General features: G+C 35.0%; 2 protein-coding genes across 7 annotated transcripts in view; both read left to right on the top strand.

Annotated features, from left to right (window-relative positions):
• Positions 1-24034, top strand: part of LOC128675763 (protein sidekick-1-like) — a 196381-nt gene that overhangs the window by 159714 nt on the left and 12633 nt on the right. For 4 of the 6 annotated variants that reach the window (XM_053755421.1, XM_053755417.1, XM_053755418.1 and 1 more), the window contains 2 exons: positions 21230-21378; positions 23232-23448. In XM_053755421.1, coding sequence (XP_053611396.1) covers positions 21230-21378; positions 23232-23448 — 366 coding nt within the window. The remainder of the gene's footprint in view (positions 1-21229; positions 21379-23231; positions 23449-24034) is intronic. The other 2 variants (XM_053755422.1, XM_053755420.1) reach the window with 1 other exon arrangement.
• LOC128675762 (cytochrome P450 6B6-like) lies at positions 7664-9513 on the top strand. Its single transcript, XM_053755416.1, has one exon. The coding sequence runs from the start codon at positions 7711-7713 to the stop codon at positions 9238-9240; it is 1530 nt and encodes a 509-aa protein (XP_053611391.1). The 5' UTR covers positions 7664-7710; the 3' UTR covers positions 9241-9513.

Genomic DNA, 24034 nt, shown 5'->3' with positions numbered 1-24034 from the left:
TATTATAAAAGAAGTCAGGCTGTCGCGTCTGTTTACATGAACACGATAAACTCAAAACCTTCTTCAGAAATCACACGTGTCTAGTATTGGTGGAAACCGTACAAATTAGGTAGTTTTGAATTTATAGCGAACATACAGTCAGACGCGGTAGAGGATATAGCGAATAGCGATTAGTGATTAGTTTTAAGTGCTCTAGTTATAACTATATTATAACTTACGATGATGAAAACAAACGATCCGTTTTATTTATGTTATTTATTATGACAGATTTACAATGTAATGTTTTTCATCTGGATTCTTCTGCACGCGTCCAATATGAACTACCTTCGCAGGGAGGGCCCTAATACGGCAATAGAAATGCCAATGATCATCGCTTATAGTTCCCCAAACTTGAGTTTTGATTAAGTGATAACACATACCGTTTTTATGGCCCCCAATTTTATTTACCCCCCTTTGAGGAATGGGCCTTCTGAAATTTGTAGTGTTTTTGGAAGTTAACTGCGACTAAATTGTTGGCAATTTGTTTCCACTCTGCGGAATTAAGGAAAACACGAGATATTTTATGGTATTCTTTATTTTTCACCGAAATAACACATGAGCTATTTGCGAAGTTCTTCTGTATCGAAATAGTTTTGATTTATTCAATAGTTATACTGTTTTTTGTTTTTATTTTTTGTAAGTCTATCTATATCGTTTGTATTGTTTTCTATTTCTTTTTAATTTAGATCTTTTAAGTTTGTGAAAAAAAATACATAAGATAACTTTACGTTACAAAAGCTTGCTCTATTCATTCTACATTTACCTACGAGTTGATGTACATGACAGTCTGGGAAACTTGTTAGGCAATTCGAACTCATTGTCTCCTTATGATCCTTCCCTCACATCAATAAAACGCAATGCAGTTATTACATCAAAACTTCCCGAATGGAACAAACATATTAACTCGTAATCAAATTACAATAAAACATTATCTGCAGCAATAATTTTCACTAAACGCGGCAATAAAGACAACAATAAAATTGTAACTGGCGAAGTTTCGCGATAAGGCGTAACGGTCAAGCGGGGCGGAGGCCTAAGTTATGGCCCCTTGGACGCCAATCGATATACGTTTTTCGTCTCATCTCCTAGATTGTTTTTGTCATAAAGAATATATTCAAATCATTACTATAATATTCAATAATTATTTCATTTTATTTATTGTTCAATCTATCTTTAACAGAATTTTACCACGTCCCACTGCTGGGGCACAAGCCTTCTTATATGTGAATTATGAGTATGGGCAATGGGCCATGACCCACAAAAAATATTATTAAAACCCAACAAATTAGAAGTTATTCAGTAAACGTGGCCGTGGGTGATTTTCAATTTCAACATCCTGGACACAAATTATAAATAAATACCAAAAAGCGGCCAATTTAAACGAATTGACAATTTGCTACCGTATGGTCGTGGCGCAGAATTATTAGGAGAGATGACTTCAAATAAATTGGGATACATGAAAAATCGCTCAATTCTCTTTGTCCATCCATAAGTGACAATGTGTTATATGCAGTCATCCAAAATGTTTCAGAAAAAAATGTTTAGTTTGAAATCGGATCTTATCTAAATCATTGGAGAAGATTAACTTGTTATTGGGGATTGGTCAACAAAAACTGATGTCGAGTAGGCGACAGCTGACTAACGACTGTTTCATAGGGTAAGGCAAACCAAAGCGATTAGCTGTTCGATGCTTTGAGGAAAAACTCTAACGCGATTTATTTACGATGGTATTTCATACTTGCATGATATTTTATTCGGGGCTGTAACGCCGCGAAGCCTGAGTTCATTGTAAAAGGTACAACCTTAAAATATTAAAGATTCAGATACAATTTATCAGTCTTCTCCTTGCCTGGCGAAAACCCTCTTTGGAAATGCTGTTATAGGGCAGGAGTTATATTATATAGTCCTATTATAGGGCAGGAATTACACAACTTTAATAACTTGACATGGAATATCATAAAATAAATACAATAATTTACGTTTTTATTCCAAACTAGTAAAAATTCATTATTTTTAGCTTACTCATAGCACATATTACATAACACCCCAGTACTCATTTAATGATTCTGTAATAAGTACAGATTGTACATAATCCTACTGAATATGAAATACGTATCTCCTATTACGTCATTCATTGCTTAAAGTCTAGCATTCCGTGTATAATACAATCCAAGGTACAATACAATACAAATATTTAGTAAAATAATAATAATCTAATAATAGATAATCTCTGATACTATCAGTGAGGTTGGAGATATTTTATTTTTGCTATATGATTTGTCATTATGAGTAACGATATTTTTATCTGTCATTAATATTTCCTACGCATTTAATTTTACTGTTAACAACTGTTCTACAACATTGGTACTATCCTGATTAATTTGTAAGTATATATTTATACTACCAAGACCAAGCAGGCTAACAGGTACTGATGGTGTGTGCTTCATAGCCCATGGACGCCTGCAACACTAGGGGCACGCGCGTTGCAGACTTTGTAGCCTAAATTAAAGAACATGGAATATAAATGAATTAGTATTAAGAGACTACACAAAGCATAAGACGCAAAAATAATGAATATGATAAAAATATAATAAACTAATTTGATGGCTGACGTAGTAAATAAAATATACTGTGAAATTTAGAGATACAACTAGAGAGAGACCATCCTTCCTTAGGAATCACACTATCTATTGATAAAAACCATACAAAAATCCGTGTATTAGTTGACTTTATCAGGTTCGTACAAACAGACGCGAAAGGGGAACTTCTTTTTATAATATGTAAGGATTATATTGGAATAGTTGCAAGGTACCGTTTGCTCGCTCACTAACTGATTCACTAACTGGTCGAATGAGGTCTATTACCAATCATTCAAAGCCTTTGAGATGGGCCATTCTCTATACTAATTGGACAAAATTAAAAAAGTCACGTTAGTACCTCTTTCCGAACATTCTGAGGACTAATGTTTAGCTAATAATTAGAAGGCCCAGTAAATTAACATAAAGATCATTAAAGAAAAACATTTGATGGGATGTTTAGATATAAAATCGTGAGCTGATCGCAGCTAGATGCGCCCGATAAGCGCCGCCCCATTTACTGTTAATGGCGTAGAATTAAGTTATACTTATTAATGTAGGGTTAACATCTACTTATTTTTTATCTTTTTATTCATCAAGATTAAACTATCTTGGTGTATACACATTGTACAGAAATATATAGCAATTAATTACCACATTAAAATTTAAGAAATAAGTTTTATTAAATATGGATATGGCATGGATATGGTAATAAAAATGGTGATTTTAATTTGGGGAAAATCCCTGACTATCTAGCCGTATGGCAACCCTACAAGGAAATGCCTGCTTGAGTGGAGGCTCGCTCCCTTAGTGGATTTCGTTTAAGGTTTGATAAGTCATTGTTCGGAACGTGTTATTGTTGTGTTGTTTTGTGGATCAACAACAATACATCGGTAAACTACTTCAAAGCTTTGAAAACATTGTGAAAAACCTTACAAATGTATATGGCTTTTATAGAAATATTATTTTTACATTTCGCAGCCACCAATCACATTGAGACGTCGTTACAGAAAATATATAATATATTATAATCAGCACTCGGATCACAATCATAACCTGTTTTGATATACCTTTGGACTATGTATGTACATTATGTACTTTTATATATTATTAGAAAGAAAAAAAAAAAAACATTATAAGAAACAATAATGGTAAGCCGATCTGGCATGATAGGGACCAACACTGTTCAAATGAGTTTCTTTCGGCATTTCTTCTCAGCAGTGGTTGTTCCGAAATGCCAGTAGTTTGTAGCTTGTGAGAAATAACTATAAATATAAAGATTGACGAGATAAAGTGCCTGTGAAGGTCTAATTTCTGAATAAATGATTTGAATTTGAATTTTGAATATGTTAAAAGCTAAAAGTTACTACATAACTTATCCCGGTTCACAGATAATCGTCTGCGAACGAAACGTGATAAAATTAGGTAAATAAATAAAATATTTTTCTTTTAGTCTCAAATATAAAATTCCACAAGCGTTTTGCGACTCCCTATCTGGGTCGTGGCCACATAACATACTAGTGCGAACAGGTTTCCTCACAATGTTTTCCTTCACAGGTAGCTCGTGGTGGTCAATGATCACTAACAGCTGTAGATGAATCACATTGCTTTATGGTAGTAATCATGTGGCACCAGTAGGATGAACCTGGAACCTTTCGATCATAGGCGGTCGGTCTTAATCACTGGAACACACCTTTGCAGGATAAGCTGTCTCGAATTGTTAATTATTTTTGTCATAAAATAAATAGGAAAACAATACTTTTCAATATATAGGTAAACATTTTTCTGCATAATTTTCCCAAAACACCGCTCTATATTCCACTCAATCTTCAATAGTCAGTAATCTCGGAAATTATCTCAAACAAAAATACAACAAAATTGTCTATTGTCTGTTGGTTCATTTTGAGACAAGAAGCTAAGAAACTCGAAGAGTTCGAACTCGAAGAGAATCAGTGAATTATCTATTAATCTATTTATTTATTTATTTTAATAATGAAATATCCGTCCATTAATACTAAATAAATTCAGCGTAGCTCGTCGAAATATTTATATTTCGGCGAACATGACGTATCACCTTTGTGGAAAATGTACGACAACCCGTTAAAATAGAGCTGAACATCTTGAAAAGTTAAGGCCTCGTTTTTATATAAGATATGCTAATAATTGTTGTATTTTCCTTGTTACAGGTATGTGTATCAGATTAAAATATATACGACGACAGAGGTAAACTATTTCAAAATGTATACTCACTAAAGTACTTCAATAGCAATGCTTAGGTTATTTTAATATCAATGTTATTATTAGAACTAGATAACTTCAAGACGGCGTTACGATACATACTCGTCTAAAATTTAGCGCTAATGGGGAAATGGCAAAGAACCACAACTTTTCTCAGAAAGACCAAGCATTGTATCGGTTTGGTTCTAAGCTCCTTGTTAGATTGAAGATTGCTATTAATCGCGAGGCGACGAGCCGTGTGACAAATGACGTCACGTCGATGGAATGACTCGATAAAAACTATTTAGGCACTTTATTGACCATTTAAGATGGTGTTTATGGCGGGGGTGATGAGATGTTGATTAACTTTTGTTTGTCGTGCTTAGTAGTCTAACTTTTATACTGTGATGCAATGCAGTAAATGCTTTGACTAATTATAAACTTCGTACATGGCATTTATTAACCCAATTTTAAACGGAATAGTAATGATGGTTCGCAATGGTGAACCGAAAAGTCCCAAGTTCAAATCCTACTCGTGTTTCTATACCAATCACAGTCTTGTATGTAGTTTTGTATGGATTGTTGATTGTGTGAAAATCGTCGTCAACAAAATGAAAATGGAAAAGGCCATGGATAACTGAAATGACAATATGAAAGGATATTGCCCAGGAAGTCGTTGTGTATGTTATATTCCATATAATAGCCACGACTTTCAGCATGAGGAATAACTATAAGAAGAAAGTTACCTTATGTAACTGACATAACTTGTTTATCATTGCAGTACGGTAGTTGTCACGCAACGTTTCGACCAGAGCAGGCCTTTTACTGAAAGCAAGCGGTCTTTGAAATATACTGATGCATTGGATCTCATTTAATAAAGATTCCTCTCTTTGGTTTTGATCCCTATACCTACCGTATGAAATCCATAGCTATCAAACACAGCACTAAGTATACGGAACCAGTAGAGCCATTAATCACCGGTAACGAGAGAATAAGAAATAACACGTCGGTCTGCGACAGCGGCCATTAGCGAGGGGGCTCCCCTCCACCTACGCTTGTTCTAGCTCGCTGACACACGCCATTTGCTTTCTAGGGCAGGTTTTTCTAGTTCTACTTACTTTATACTACTCGGTACTACTCAAATGAATAAAGTGTGATAGAAACATAAGCCTCGATCTTCGTATACGTATTATCATGTCCTGAAAATGAATAAGACTGTTGAACTTGTTAACACCGTGTAACGAAGGAAGTTGAATCCTGTATTTGAAGTTACGCATAAAATGAACAAAGTATAGGTAATTTTATACGTAACTTCAAATACAGGATTTTGCAGCGTATCATCCAGGACCAAAATCCAAGGCAAAAGAAATGCAGGGAAAAGGCGCCATTCCTGGTAAAAAATCCTGTGCGATCGTCTCGACCGCAATACCACCTCACTGTTTGCTGCAGCAGCTTCACTGAATTGATCATTGATTATTTATATTATTTCAGTATTTATCATCTGAGCCGTTACGCTCTTGACAGAGCGGTCCTGGTCATATTGGTTGGCTCGCTCCACCAGCCGCCGCCCTTCTTCTCTGATGCATGCCCTCTTCTTACACTATCAGTTCAAGTATCAACTTCATGTTTTATACAAACAGACAAAATTCTTCCCGTGCTCGCTTGATGACTACGTGTGTTGGTTGTAAAACGGCAAAAGTCTTAAAGTCTTAGATATAATAATATCATTATATAACTGGTCAAGTGCATGACAGAGCACACGCAATTTTAGAGTTCATTTACATGTACTAACATATATATGCATTATTGACGTACCTTCGACTTTGGATAATAGTCCAAGATTTCACACGATATTTTCTTCCAACGTGATTTAGTATGGAACGAGTGGGATTCGAACCTTACACTTTATAATGAGTGTGATTCATGCTTATCACGTTATTACACTTCATAGTCTCTAGACTATATGATATGATAACGGTCTTAACATTATTTTATTAGTGTGTCATTAGCTTTGATAAAAACAAATATAAAATCATCGCAAACTAGTATATCTTAATATATTTGCCACATTTACTACCTACATGATTAGCGTCGTGGGTGTTTCCCACTAAGCAATGCTCCGATGGACACACACAGAAACGAGCACAACACATTCAGAACCACAGTCAAATATTTGTCATCACAGGTACTATTATTTTCCCGTCCTATTAAACTAACCCAGGGCCTCCATCATTATATTAGATAATAATATTGCACTATGTGAAAAAGACCACATTGTTGACAAATGTTATCTTATCAAAATGATAAGAACACAAACACATGTGAATGTGAGTTTCGTACAGCATTCCTAAAAACAAAACCCAACCAAGAGCTGTCTGGAGATGAAGGTTCCGTAGAGAAGGTTCATATAGGTTGACTAGAGGGGAAAGAGCGTTTTCTTAAATAATATTATAATTAGTTTATTGCATTATTTTATTATTTATGTTTATTCCATTATTTTCAAGTAAAAGCCACCCATCAAGTCCTAGTAAAATCTCAGTTTTCTGACGTACAAATTTGAAGTACAAGTTGTAAAAAAAAACAGAAAATTAAAAACCTTACTTAGTGTGGTCTATATATCTATCTGAAATATCTACGCGTCTTTAATGATTCAATTTATCAGAAACGACCTATATACATATAAATACACTTCATATATTTTGTCAAATAGGTATACGTAACTATGCAAAACCCTAAAATTAATAAATGTTTTGATAACAGCGATAATTCAGGGTCTGATATCAGTGAGATTATATCTGCACATAATAATAAAAAATCATGCAACAATTTCAGTTCAGTTCCATTCTGTCTTTTGCGGCGAAACTGCGTATTTCGCAAAATGTTTCTTCCTATCGCAATATTAGCAGTAACAATCTTGCTGTACTATTATGGAACGCGAAAATCAAAATACTGGGAGAAACGGGGTGTCAAATATGATAAACCTTTACCGTTTGTTGGAAATAACCTCAAGGGATATCTTATCCAGAAAAGTGTCACGGAAGTAGTCGTAGACACATATTGGAAATATCCACATGAGAAAGTCGTGGGATTCTTTCGTGCAGTTGAACCAGAATTGGTGATAAGAGATCCCGAAATTATTAAACGTATTTTAGTGACTGATTTCGAACATTTCTACCCTCGTGGGATTAATCATAAGGAAGTAGTGGAACCTCTGATGAGAAATTTGTTCTTTGCGGATGGTGACCTGTGGCGGCTCTTACGGCAACGGATGACACCAGCCTTCACCAGCGGCAAGCTGAAAGCTATGTTTCCTTTGATCGTTGACTGCGCTGATAGACTACAAAAACGTGCCCTCTCTGAATCAATCAACGCGAAGACAATAGACGCCCGTGACATGATGGCTCGATATACGACTGACTTCATCGGAGCTTGTGGCTTTGGTGTTAATGCTGATTCACTCAGTGATGAAGATTCAGCCTTTAGAAAACTTGGCAAAGATATATTTACGCCTCGAGTCCAAGATATCATAGTAGCTGTATTGAAAGAAATGTTTCCGGATACTTTCAAACACTTGAAATATTTATCTCGACTTGAAGATGAGTTCAAGAGATTTGTGACTGAAGTTCTTCGTCTCAGAAACTACAAACCATCAGGAAGAAACGATTTTATCGATCTGATGTTGGAGTGTAAAGCAAAGGGTACTATTGTCGGTGAATCTATTGAACGGCGAAAGAAAGATGGATCCCCAGAAATCGCAACCGTTGAACTGGACGACACGCTGATTGCTGCTCAGGTATTTGTCTTCTTTGCAGCCGGTTTTGAGACTTCCTCTTCTGCTACCAGCTATACATTACACGAACTAGCTTTCCACCCAGAAATACAAGAAAAAGTACAGAAAGAAATTGACACAGTTCTGGCTAAGCATGACAATAAATTAAGTTATGATGCAGTCAAAGAGATGACTTATTTGGAATGGACGCTCAAAGAAGGCATGAGGATGTTGCCTTCTCTTGGATTTTTAATTCGCAAAAGTGTGAGGCCCTACACGTTTCCCGAGCTTGGAATGACGATTGACGCTGACGTGCAAATAACGATTCCAGTGCAGGCGCTGCATAATGATCCAAAGTACTTTGATAATCCCAAGGAATTTCGTCCAGAACGTTTTAATCCGGAAATATTGACCAGAGAACAGAAAGACGTGTACTTGCCATTTGGTATTGGGCCTCGCGCCTGCATTGGCGAGAGATTAGGGCTGATGCAATCAGTGGCTGGGCTGGCGGCTGTGTTGTCAAAGTTTACTGTATCACCGGCACCTAATACAATACGATCGCCAAAAATAGACCCAACCTCGGATATCGTTCAGACCATCAAAGGAGGTTTGCCGTTGCAATTCCGTGTGAGAAAGTAGTCTATTCACGATTCTTCAATAAATTTAAATACTTCTGTGATTTTGAATTTAAATTCAATAAATCTTCATTATATATAGCGTAATCACAGAGCACGAAACGTCATTTTTTTTTGCATGACTATATTTGTTTATAACGGTTTAATTATGATACATTTATCATAATTTCATTTATTTATTCACCATGTTTTGTTTTATATTCGTAAATCATTTAGTAAGTAGTACATTTTTAAATGTTTTTAATATATGAAATGAATTAAAATCATTTTTATCGTCTTGCATTTTTTTTATATTTAGTAAGTTCATTGAAAAATAAAAAATACTTGAAAGAAGACTTTGTGATCCTTTTCAAAAAAGTAAAAGACTTATCTTCATGCCAAACAACAAAACTGCTGTGCAGTGCAAAAAAAATTCAATTGAAATTTCTGATTATTGACCGTGACCAAAATAATAATTTTTGTCACGGTCAATGATATAATTAATTCACCTGTGGTAGATTTTAATTCTAATAAATAGAAGATATTTTGCAATAAGTTTTGCCAACTTAAACTTAACTTAAAACGTATTAACGGACTAAGTCCAAACACAAATTATTTTTGATCAAGACTACAGACATGTTTTCGGGTCGGCCTTTTTAATGTTACACGTCAGTCATTGAAGAATGTTAATTGGTCCGATTATAAAAAAAAAGATGTGAAAAATTAATTATTGTATCCGGTATGTGTGTTTATTATCCAGTGAACAAAGGTGACTGATTTATCGAAAACTGTGTATTTAATTAAATTGTATAAAATAATCATCAAAAGATTGCGATATTTGTCATTACATATTACAATTTTTATATTTAATTTGTTTCTTAGATTTCCATTTTATCAATAAAACATGGATTGTGATCGTTTAGTCAATGTTTAAATACTTAGATAAGATACTGATAAAGAGACAATCAGTTTTGTATGAATATAAAATATTGTATTAATGACAAATTTCATAAATTAATTTTATAACTGTACTACACTCACACGAGTGTAGTACAATTATAAATAATTTCATAGTAATAAAGTCGTATTTCAATATAAAAGTAGGATAAATACACATCTATCCTTACTTACATATGGAATTACGACTACAGCACGTCACTTCTGTGATTCTTTATTTCTTTTAACACTATTAGTGAAACTTGATATAGATAATGGGTAACATGATTTGAAAAATTTCAATGCTTTTGGATTTTCAATGCGTTTATATTGCGCAAAAAAGCAAACACCAAAGAGACACATGACAATCCAGAATAACGGAATTTCACAAGACGACCTGACTCTTAAACTTTACAAGATACAACTCAACGAGCCGTATCAACGCTCTCAAACAAGTCGCATAAAAAGTTCCTTGTAAGTGATGCCACTAGAGCGAGCACATAAAGCGGCATCGTAATGATCCGCTTCGATTCCCGGCCGTTCGGACGTCGACGACGCCATTCTGAAAGATATATTATTATTCGAGAACTGAAGTATTTATGGTGAACGGAGTTTTATGTATTGCTGGTTTCCATTTAACTGGATTGCATGGAAGTACAGAGGCTGCAGAAGAAAAAGATTGAAGGTAATAATAACATGACATGGGAAGAAGTTAGAAATCTATTAGGATCACCCAGCAAGTGAGATTTTATTTTAATGTGACCTTTGTACTTATTCGCAATTAATAAAAATTGGATGTCAATAATTTATGAGATGCTACATATATATTTTGATACAGGCCTTTTCAAATGTTATTAATCTATTCTATGAAATTTATAGTGAGAATAAAAAAATAATTACACACTAAAATAGACGTGCATAGTCATCTCTTAAAATATGTTGCGTAAAAATAACTACAACAAGGACTTCGGATCTTACTCGATTGAGAGATTAATACAAATGTAGATGTTATTGTAGACACTAAATAATCAAATTTTTGGCCCAATGGCACCACTACTCAGTTCCACACACCTTCTCCGCTGCAATAACGGTTGAATTTTAAAATAAAAAATTCCATAACGAACAACAAATCAACAACTCAATTTATTTTATCGAATGAAAGTTGCACTCGCATCTTCGTAGCGCTTCGTAGCGGCTACGAGAGCACGCTACGAGGGCACGTAGCCGTAGCCACTAACTTACAATGTTGCTGCGCTGTCTGCTTTACGAGAATATTAAACCCTAATAGATGGATGGAGGAATTCTGATTACACTGCTGTCTTTATTTTTACCTACTTTGTTGTTTCTTATTTCTTTAGTTCACGAAACGCCAGGTATTTGAGAGGCAAGCCTTTATTGTCATCAGGAAGATCGTACGCAATGCATTTATCGAGTGAAAAATAATATTCGTGTAGTTCTTTAGTTGTGTGCTGGTATATATATAACCGGCGCAATATTTGTTCACACTTATCATAATAATTCTAAAACGAAGTAGTTAATTTTATACCTGTTGAGAGAAGTGAGATTGATTAATCTATGTGAAACTAATTAATCTATGTAACATAAACTAACATTTGACACAGATAATTTTGCGTATGAATAATAAAATATAAATACCGGTAAAAATATTTTGCATATTGCTTAATTACATTGCAGCTATAAATTTAACGAAAATATTTTGAATACTGTGTATTCCATTTCGAATCTTTTTCGTTCATCGTTGTGGAAATATGAATGGATCACATAAATTGCAGTATTGAGGTTATTCCAAAAATAAATTATTAAAAATTGTATCCAAAACGTAATTATAGTGCAGGACAAAATTTAAAATGATGTATGGTATAGGTGTATATGGGTATTCAGAGTGTTTAAACATTATATGCATCACGTTTCGCTATAAAACAAAGACATTTTTTCAGTAGTATATTGTACTTAGTTGACTTATTTTTAAAATAATTTATGTACAGTGTACACGAAATAGCTGTGTAAACATTAAACATAAAAATAGGATACTAAGTAATAAAGCACTACTTTTTTTTATAAAACTTTCAGTATACACGCGAATAAATAAAAAAGAATTACTTTTTGATACAGTCAAAAATTTTAAAAATATGTATGATCTATATAAAATAGATTGTTATAATAATAAGGGTGTAAAAGCGAACATTCAAAGTTGGTTGGAAAGTCCATTTCAAAAAAATTATAAAAGTAAACTCAACCATCGTAAAAAACATACGTTTCTAATAATATAATATAAGGGCATTCGAATAGTCATCAAAATAAAAATTTGTCATCTTTATTTATGTAGTCAAACGCACTTTTCGATGTTCAAAGAATTATAAAAAGATGGTGCAAATGCTAAAATTTTATGAATCACGCAATAAATATTGATACTCCCATCGAGCGGCCATTTTCAGCTACTTGGACATCAGCAATCTATTCCATAAAAACTAAGCTTCAGCCGAGCAGCCGAACCCCTGATGAACACATAAAAACCAGAACATTCGATACGCGTATCCTTCCAAAACGTGACTGATTTTTTAAACCTACCCTCAAAATACAAACGCGATTTCGAGCCTTATTTATATTCTGTTAAAGTCGTATTATAGCTTAGTACAATTGGTATTGAAATAAAAAGGCATAATGTCCCGCAGATGGCCCCAGCAGCGTCTGTTTTGATTTTATTACGTTTATTTGCCTTTAGAAGGCTCTGAAGGTAAGTTTTGTTTCGCTCTGGCGCTCGTTTATTTTTAAGACATTACTTTATACCCTATTCCTATCAAAAACCTTTAATAATGCTTCTTTTGTAAATAAATTTACATAATGTTGGCGCTTTGAGTCGTCGCGTAGTTTTTGTTTTAGATCGCAAGATAAGACATAACCCGTCGCGTGGCCATCATTCATCATCGCAAATATATTTTTCTTTACCCATGATAATCTCGCAACCTTAAAAAGTCATACTTGCCACGAAAAATAGAAAACATTAGCAATATAATCCCCACATCCCGCCCGGAGGTGGTTTCAAACCGTTTAGCACTGCCCGGCGGGGCTCAGCGTCCGGTGTATTATGTCATTTATGTCCAAATGCACTTTTACTGCATAATGCTTAGTTGACACGAACTGTACTAGTGATTTTTGTACCTTGTAGTTCTAATGTTGGGCAAAGTCTCTACCGCACATTTTTTCAGTGCTCATTCTTTTTAAAATTTTTGCTACTTAATAACAAAAATTGTAGGCGATGTGAATGATGTGATCTTCTTGTAAAAATTAACATGTTTTGTCCTTTTCAGTAATTTCCTTGGATGTCCCATTGATAAGACGATAGAAAAAATCGTTTAATCGTATACGACTACGACGTATCGCTGTTCTATGTATTCTCGTTCTTCAGTCTGTCAAATGTTTTCTCCTTCAATACATTTACAATATCTAAGTGTATAATTGTTTAAATTAACACAAAAAACGATATGTTCCCGATGGTAGAAATTGTATCAATTCTTTGTGGAGTAGCCATAGATAAAATCATGAGATTAGCCGATATTTCGTATTCGTTAAGTTAATAAACAACAAATTATATTTTAATACAACAAAGCATATTTCCATGGAATATTCCGTCATATTAACATTATGTAGTCAGGACAGCACTTACCTTATTTTCAGCATTAAACCAGATTTTCGATGCGAGCCACTTAGTAATATTGCTCTAGTAACCTCGATAGGTGTGGCCAGTTATTGCTTTTAGCGTTTTAAGCTGGCTTACCTCAAAATCTGATGTAATTTTAACAGGAGCGTTATGGAGTAGTAATATTAATAGTGGATTGCACCCATCAACTTTGACGTAAACTTTAACCCGCGTCGAAAAAGTCTAAACGTCGCCGACGCACAGGTTAAAGTTAACGTCAAAGTTGACTGGTGCAACTTACCCTTAGTGTGGCGGTCTGTTTGTTTTCGACTATACCTAGTATTAGCTGTTATCGTCTTTGATGACCGAGCCGTTCTCAGATGGACAGAGACTACATCCACGTGTAACCCAGGTGTAACCTGCTTCTATTCTGCTAGGCCTATATTGAGCTATTTAGACCAAGGTACAGTCTGTCAAAAATGGTTAAATGTAGGTGTAAAAGAATAACTTTTTTAAAACAAATTTCAACTTTTTAAATTTCTTATTTGAATTTCAAATAGGTAAGTAAAATCACGTAAGTAGCTGTCCACTTCGACCATTTCTTACAGCGAAAATACTTGGCAGCCATAGGATCGCGTGTCGGCTTTTTGCAGCAACTGATTGACACGAAACTAGGGCTTAACTAGATGCTATGTTAACCTTTTTAATGGGCGGTGTACATTACAGTTACTTATGCGCTTTTTAATTTGTTCTACTGCATTGCAAACTTTTATGGATAAGAAAACAAAAACGGACGGAAATATTTGACGTCGACGGTCGCTGTTTCTATATAAATATAACAAATCAGTATCATTGTGACAATGATCTCATTTAAACGCTCGTAACATTGATATCTACATCACTCTGTGTTTGTTGACTGGTAAAATGCCCTAGGCTAAATAAATACTATTTTCATTTTTGTAACAAAGTCAAAAAATAAATAAACCACTCGACTGATCGAAACAAATTGTGTGCGTGTGGCCCGAGGGGCCACTTGAAATTCTATGAACATCTTTGGATTTAAGATACATTCTAGAACAAAGTTGGAATTAGATTTTGTGAAAGCCAAATAAGCGAGTTGTGATTAAAATGCCCAATCCTACTACACAATAAAATGATACTGAAAAACTTTGAAATTAACCAATAATATAACTGAGAATCGCACTTCGGGATCATAACTTCGGGAATAGTCGGTGCCGTTAGACGGGGAATATGCGGTTGCATTTAGATCGCCAATTTTCACCAGACAGCATAGCCATATTGGTGTTATCTATAATTTCTAGGTGGAAGTTGACTTAAATGGATCGTGGAAAAAAAATGTACCAATCAAAGGTAGGAAGAAATGAAAAAGAACCTTCAGACCAAATGCAGGGCGTATATGCCTCCAAAGGCGTAAGCATGCACGTACCAGTGTCAATGTATTTTAAGGAACTATTTATTATATATATTTACTGACTTTTGATACTGGCTGCGTTACCTTAGACATAGACATAGGAACCGTTTATTTATAGCATTGTAGAAGTAAACTATAAATAATAATTGATTTATTATATATCCCGGTGTCAAAACTTACTTTAACTACCTTACTTGTGTTGAACTTTCGACTCCAAAAACTGTTGGAGTTACAATGCGAACGATAGTTCCTGGAAATCTTAGTTGCCTGTTGACCAAAAGAGAAACTGTTGATGTAATGATCGCACTGCCCGGCTCGGATAGGCAAGTTGGAGAACTTAAAACTATTTTTGCAACTAAATTTAAAATTTTAACTTATTCATTTACTATTTATAACTTGGAGACTTAACTGAATTTGGAATTGGTGTTTATTTTTGCTAGGAAGTTGTTGCAGTACTAGAATAACACCTCGAAGGATCGATGGAAGTAAAGCTACAAACGAGTGATACCTATCCTAGAAATGAAAAACGGAACGTAGGTCATCCGGCAGCTAGATAGACCGACGATGTATGGATATTACTGGCAAGGACACAACTGGATAAGGTTATTCATATGCCTTATGCCATAAATGACTAAAATAAGCACAGATAGTTCTAGGGATTAGCGCATTCAAACAAACTCTTCAGTTTTAGATATATAGAAGCCAAATTAAAGTTCTTGATTTGATTAAAATGAATTTTGAAAAGCATAAATCTTCACGATAGAGCAATATGTTCAATAAGATGAAACTTTAATTAGATCCCTGGATATTGGAGTTTCATATTGAGCGATAAAATCGAGTCCGATGAAGCGAATTCTCGATAAATCGAGGGATTCAAACTATCGGATTAAAACTCGGAACGATTGTATCGATGTAAATGGAATAACTTTTCTGTTTTTACACTCGATTGGACGGAGAATATCGGTCGTTACGTGATTGGGACCGCGAGGTATTCGGACACATGTCCCAATCGCCCATGTGCTTCTAAAGCGCGGTGCGAATCCATTGTGTTGAATTGTATCGAATTTATGTATTAGGTAGGTATGTGGAGACATTTAAAAAATAAATGTATTATTAAGAATAAATATTATATTGTAATAAAGAATAATAGAGACTATTATTATAAAGAGGTAAGCGTTTGTGAAGAAGCTACCGAACCGATTTCAATTGTTCTGTCACCATTTGAAAGGTACATTGTGCAAGATTGCTATAGGCTATATTTTATCTCAAAATTCCCACGGGAGCGAAGTCCCGGACATCTAGTTAAGAATTAAAATAATAATACTTTAACTACGTACCTATTATTATTTTATTTACACAAAATCAACAAGAAAACCACGTCAAAAGACAATCTTGAAAGATCTCGACACAATCCTCAGCCATGATACGACTATGAAGAGTAGAGTTGACAAAGTAACTTAAAACAAACGCGTAGTGCCACACTAGGTTTAGATTCTCAACAAACAACTTGATCACCAAAAAGTTACCTGCCGCTAACGAAGCGGCCAACCAAAGCCGCACACGACAGCAGGATTTACATGTACAAAAGCATAGTGCACAAAAACAGCACATCATTACCGCAGAGGCCCGCGTTCGTTTCCGGTGCGCCGTCGAACCGGAAATAACAACACAGCCTTGCAAGCTCCTTGTGAGTGAAACACACCCGTATATAGCTGCGGTTGGGGCCTCGAAAACAGTAAACAATGTTTATACCGCTTTATAATCCTATCATGTACGCTAGATCCATTATCCAGATTTTTTATGGATCAGTAGGGTCTATCAGTCCTTCATAGTGAGTATTGAGAACCGTGGTAGATTTAGCGAGAAGTTACTTTCACAGTAGATCCAATGTTTGCCAGAACGGATCTAATGAGAAGTGGTACTTTTTGTAGCCACTTTTATTTGAATCATATTTTATGTTATCCATAAGTAAAACGGGCAAATGGCTGCGATGCCAGCAGCTGGCATGTGCAGCATGTAATGACTTTGACATAGTCTTGGTAGCTGGCATGCAAGTGTATAAGCTGCTGTGTTTGTATTTCCACCGTAAATTAATTTGTTCGTTATCATAGAGCTATTTCACAAGCGCGAGCGTTTTTCCACTCCTTCCGTTTCGTGGCCCCGTAAGATAAGTCCGCGACCGAGAAATGGGAATGACGGGGTTCTTTTGTACTGCACTCAGTGCATGTGCACCAAGGTTGCGCTTTGTGTCTCGCCGGTTATCAGAGCGCATTTTTATGACAACCACTATTTCAACTGACAGCCCTATTTGTCGCACGCTTGCCGGGTCTCCATTAGCGACGCAACGGCTTTCCGATATATTGTTTTAATATTTACAACAAAAAATTGACGTTTGTGTAAAAGCAAGAATTGCATGGAAAGTGGAATAATAATTCATAAAAGAGTGGATTTTACAAAAAATTAATTGTTAAATCCATTTATATTTTGTAAAATCCGCTCTTTTATGAATTCCGCTCAATACAAACTATCGAAATATAATTTTTATAAGAGCGGATTGGTAATTAAATGCACGAAGTACAAAGATTAACGTATCGTGGCTGTTGGTTTATAGATTCATATTAATTTTTTTATCTGTACTTAATACTGTCTGGGTATTAAAAAAACATACAAAATAAAAATATACAAATTACATTTTAATACAACTTTTAATACAAGCTTTTTTATTGAATTCAACACGTGAATGTTCGTAAAGTGAATGAATCCATGAGGGGTCCTTTCTGGATAAATAAATAAATAAATATATTAGGACAAATCACACAGATTGAGCTAGCCCCAAAGTAAGTTCGAGACTTGAGTTATGGGATACTAACTCAACGATACTATATTTTATAACAAATACATATATAGATAAACATCCAAGACCCGGGCCAATCAGGAAAAGATCATTTTCCATCATGACCCGACCGGGGATCGAACCCGGGACCTCTCGGTTCAGTGGCAAGAACCTTACCACTGCGCCATCGACGTCGTCTAAAAAACTGGATATATAAAAATAACGTTATACAATATTTCGGCTCCATGGGTTTAAGATATCTGTTTCAAAATTAAGTTGCAATGCACGCCATTATAGTTAATTCGTACATAAGTCTTTGATAAGGTTATTTTTTATTGGCCCTACACTTCACACGAACATGCGAAAATTACAATAGCGAGTGATAGATTCTATCACTGACAACGAAGTCATAAAAAACCATAAAAAATTCGTAAAATAAAGAAGTCTAGACAAAAATTACCGCTGATTAGTTCCAAACGAACTCCAAATTAGTTCAGCAGTCAGCTTAACTGTAGCCCCGCGCTCGGAGTCACCGCAAACCCTGGATTAAGGATTACCTAACTCGCGATTTTAATGTACTCCAGTTTTAAACAAAAGGTGTTATTTATGATCCCCGGAAAGGTTCCGGGTAGTTTCGCATGAAATTTATCAACAGTTTGTTTATTGTTACTAGTGAGAGCAATATTAGCTTATCTAACCAGTAGTATACTAATGCAGTAATGTAAAATCGTTAAGCATCATTATAATATGTAGGAGGTTGCATGTGATGTACGCCGTTGTATATATATTTCTTGTAGTAATTTTAATTTATGTCCTTACTAGCTGCACCCCGCGGTGTTACCCGCGCTTTAACATTGCTATTTTTTTAAAAGTTGTAAACTTGTAAAGTACTTTTCAAGAATAGTATTTTAAAAGTAAAACTTTACTTACCTTTTAATTTTGTGTACTGTAGCAATATCTAATTTTTAAAAGACCATTTATTATCAATAAATGGTGTTTTAAAAATACATTGTGACCAAATCCTATGGAAATTTCGCTACGCTACATCAATACCAATTTCCTAAAAATTGGCCCAGCCGTTTGAGCGTGAAGGAGTAACGTTATATATACTTACAAACTTTCGCCTCCATATTAGCGGGATTGTCATGCCATAAAGTTGTTACATATAAGTAACAAATGAAATTAATTTTGAACCTAGGACTTCTTAATCCCAATTAAGGCTAAAGCACAGCCGTTTCATTATCACAGCTTCCATAGTGTGGAACATAGTCATGTTTAATATACATGGCGGTCGTGTACGTTTGGCACGTGTTTAATCTGGCATCTTCTAAAAGTTGACCTACTTAAAGAATTTGCAGATCTGGCACAATTAAAATTTATTTAATCAATACCTGTACTAGGTAATGATATACTATTCCGATGAAGGAGATAAAAAATAATTAGCCGTTTTGGCGTGATAAGAACCAATGCTTTTTCAATTATAGATAGATATATTTGTAAGATAAAATATGCATATTATATTAAAGTTTATATTTATGTGAAAAAAGGCCCACTTTCTGAAATTGAGGAAATCTGTATTTGGCAAGGGCAAACCATTGAACTTGTAAGGCCGGTGTGACCATCACAGTGAAACCATCACAAAGCTGTGTAATACGACTGTGAAAAGAAGAGTGTACTCCTGATTAGAAACAATACCACGACATGAATTTTGTAAGGCATATGCTGAGCGGAGGCCTAGTTCACCCACAATTTTATATTTTACTTTTGTTATGAAAACAGCGTGTAATTTTTTGTTATGTTTATGATTTAGTGGCGAATAAACTATTTATATTCTAATTATTAACTAACTATACTAACAATGTAATATACTTAAGTCCATATCGTTAGTAAAATTGTTTGTCATTTGTTATTTAAATTTACGTTTTCCCAGAAGCTAACCAATATATTGTTCTGTAAACTCCTTATTCCAGTGCTGTGTAGTAAACAAGCATTAATTATAACGATAAGGTATTACAGCCGTAATTATAAGCCTGGAGGTACAGGCTCATTATGAGAATCAGAGGGGTTTGTAAACTGTTGATTGCTCTGTTTGTGATGGTCGCCGGGCTGAAACAACATGCTTCCTACACTCCCTGGTTTAGTTTATTGATTGATGTAAATACCAGTTATGATGGTTAATTGTATCTTCTTCTTTATGTGCCTTTTCATGACTGAATGTTGTCAGTCAGCTCCATGAATTTAGTTTTATCCAGTAAGCGAAAAAATGAAATTACAAATATATTTTATGTGGAGTGAGCTTAAGGATGGATTACAACAGTCAACTGTGTCGTTAACTTTAGCCTGAGTTTCTGCATAGGTTACGGAACGCAAAGTACACAATTTTGTCTAAAAGTCGCGACGAGTCGGCGGCGACGCGCAAATTAAAGTCAACGTCAAAGTTGACTGTAACTCACCCTACATTAAGATATATGTAGGGTGAGTGAGTATATTGTTACAATTTTTTTCCAGATAAATACTATTTGCCAGCGTTCGACTTTGCTTATCTCCGACAATATCGTCTTGGAATTATTAATATAGCTCAAAGATGAGATTGTAGCGTCTTTATTCATGGAAAATCAAACTTCAAAGGCCTTCGTGGAAAAGTTTTGTTTTCTTCGGTTTTTACTTTGTATTATATAGAACTCTCAAAATATGTTGATTAGGCATTTGTTTAGTATTGAGCTTTATCTGAGCCTGTTCACGGTTATATTTTTGACTGTAAAGGTTCAAAACACAGGGCTCAAATTGAAAAATGAATTTCAAAATATTAGTCACCCTGTCTCTTACACTTGCTTCTCAGCTGGCTGGCAGCAGGCTTTTTTATCCTTCAGTCATTTACTGACTCCCTTATAGGGATTGGTCCAATTCTAGGGCGGCAACCATATCGGCATTATCATTGAGTAAAATATTGCCGAACTAAAAACTCTATTTCGGTATTTTTTTCCAAATCGATTTATAGTGTCTTATTATTTATTTCTGAAACCTACAAATTTGTGACTTGAAACCGCCAGTTTGACTGGTCAACTAGCGTCCACCTACATTTTCCAAAATTAAGTCATGTCCAAAAAAATGCTAATTTATTGTTTTATACATAACAAATAATGTCGTTGTTTCAGGTGTGGGCACGCTGCCGGGAGTGAGCGGAAGCGAGGGCGTGCGTCAAGACCGCCCGTACTTTGATGATGTATCTCCGAGAAACGTCTCCGCGGTGGTCGGACAAGCAGCCGTGTTGAGATGCAGAGCGAAACATATAGGGAATAGAACTGTGAGTGTACTTCGCCTTCGCTTTAGGTGTCATTATTCCACGTAATGACCACGACCCTAGGAAATACGAATATATTGATATATAGTGTGGTTTCATAGTAAATAAGATTTTTTATCTAAATCACATTTGGAGGTCATCTCCTTGTAATCCCAAAGTGAATAGCCGAATCAAACAAAGGCTAGGCAAGGCAAGAGCAAATAAATTACATAAATTCACAACAACTAACATTGTAGCTTGGTTTCACTCTGCAAATAACATAGTTGTATTTATTAAACATTATGTATATTACACAATAATGTTACTATAACACCGTTTCACAATAGTAGGTTATATATAATCTTAGATTTCGCACAATATCAAAGATCAATGACATTCCAAACAATTCCATTCATTCAATATTGTGTAACACTACGACTGAAATGGTTTATGTATAAAGTGTTATACAAACACGTACATACGTACATTTGTTTATCTGTGAACTGTATCCACCACGTCATTTCAATAGGTACGATTTCAATAGGTAAGTTGCTACAAGACCCATATATGGATATGGATGGCTAATATTATGAATGTAAAAATATGTTTGTTTGTCCTTTTTACATATTTATTGTCAAATATGAGTTATTTTGTTACCGTCTAATATAAAATATATTATTTCTTCGGAGTCGTCACTACATGGCTGTAATTATCACAGATTCATTAATTACGGCTCAAGCGTCGCTCTCGAATGTTCCAGTACGGTGACATTAATGACGTTATTAGCGCTATTATCATGTCACTACACAATGTATGTGTAGGCGGCCCTTTGAAATCAGGATCCTATGTAAATCTATCTCATAGTATTCTAATGTTGGTCAATTCGTTTATTAACTTTTTAGTTTTTCACTGTCACTTTCACCTTTTGCAGTTGTTCTCTCGAGAATTGGGGATTCTTCTCAAAGGCTATATAGCTTAGCAACCTATCACTCAGTTCTGAATTCCGAATCCATTAAATAAGCTCACTATTCAGATTTCGTGTTTCGTGACTGTTAGCTCTGTCTATTCCTTGAGATAAAGAAGTGATGCTATCTGAGAATAACAAATATCGTAGAATATTCTCAGGCAAGAGTAAATAGGCATTTTAGGAAACTCGTTGAAAATTGTCAATTCAATTAAAACTGAACAACTAAGACCCATAACTTACATGGTGCATACCATTTTTCACTGTCAAAGTCCTCATCGGCCCTCAATATCCCTTTTCACCCACGTCTGAGTGGCTCCCATATTAATGGTCCAACCTACCCCATTCTACCCCGAAAATAAATAGCCGTGTGACACGTCACCACGCATTATAATATATTGTTCACGGAGATTATTTTACATCATTTTCTTATAAAAAAGGTCCAGTTTTTCGATCTCCGAGATAGCCCTCGTAATCTCTAAGGGGTTATCTCGGAATGTAAAACATATGTTTGATGAGGGTACCTTTATTTTTCTTGGGAGTAGGTGGGTTAAGTAGCTTTCTTGGAAATATTTTGTTCAATTATTTTTCGATTGGTCTTAAGTGGAGACATATTGTTGACTCGTGTATTGTACGTCTGTAATGATAAATCCGTACATTTTGTTGTACTTTATTCACCGATCATCTCAAGGTTTTCAAAATAGAATATATTTATTTGCTTTAATATGGTATATACAGTTAGTTCCACAAGTTATTCATAAATTAGCATGCAATTCAGATCATAATATTACATAGTATCTAAAATGAATCAATTACAACAACATGTATTATAATAAAATATGAGTTCACCAACGTATATAATAATGAACCAACTGGACCATAGAGTACCTAATTAATATCCTTATTTCCTCAGGTGTCCTGGATGCGAAAACGCGACCTGCACATCCTGACGTCACACATCTTCACGTACACCGGAGATGCAAGGTTCAGCGTCTTACATCCTGAACCCTCGGACGACTGGGACCTGAAGATAGACTACGTGCAGCCGCGAGACGCCGGCGTCTACGAGTGCCAGATTAATACTGAGCCCAAAATCAACATGGCGATCATACTCTCCGTTGAAGGTGAACGTTAGTTTTCTTTTTGTATTTTCTTGTAGATGGCCAGTATTTTTTCGTACGCAGTGTGTGTTATAGTGTGAATTGAAGTACTCTCTGGTTGTATCCATACTTTCTTACCTTGGATACAGAAAGTCTCATTCTAGCTAATCAAAGTAATAAAATTAATGGGGTTTAAAAATTCAATTCTACCTAGTCAAATTAAAGACAATCTTGATTAAATAACATTTGGTAGACTATGTAAGAGAAACAGGTTTTGTATATTATGTAGATAATAAGTATGGTGTAGACCATACTTTTTTCTTTATGCAAATAGAATTCAAATAGTTTATGCTGATAAAAGTTGGTCCTTGTGCATTTAAAAAACTACACATCTAAATGAAATAATACCACAAACCGACAACAAGTTCGCTCGCGGCCAATCCGAAGATTGTGTTAGGCCACCTCTTCATAAATCAACCGACGGAAGTAGCCATGCCGTTTTGAACACGTATTCTTTTCCCTCCAAATAAATCTTGTTTTTAGTGTTCCGTAGGCGAATGGCAATAAATGGAACTCTTGGAAATCTGAAGTAATTTGATGAATGTAAAGTGGTGAA

This window comes from Plodia interpunctella, chromosome 15 (genome assembly GCF_027563975.2).
Source record: "Plodia interpunctella isolate USDA-ARS_2022_Savannah chromosome 15, ilPloInte3.2, whole genome shotgun sequence".
Classification (NCBI taxonomy): Eukaryota; Metazoa; Arthropoda; class Insecta; order Lepidoptera; family Pyralidae; genus Plodia; species Plodia interpunctella.
This window is presented reverse-complemented; position numbering and strand designations above follow the sequence as displayed.

What these genes read in the sequence shown, in the direction of transcription:
- LOC128675762 (XM_053755416.1), top strand. Translation starts at nt 7,711, where the DNA reads ATGTTTCTTCCTATCGCAATATTAGCAGTAACAATCTTGCTGTACTAT.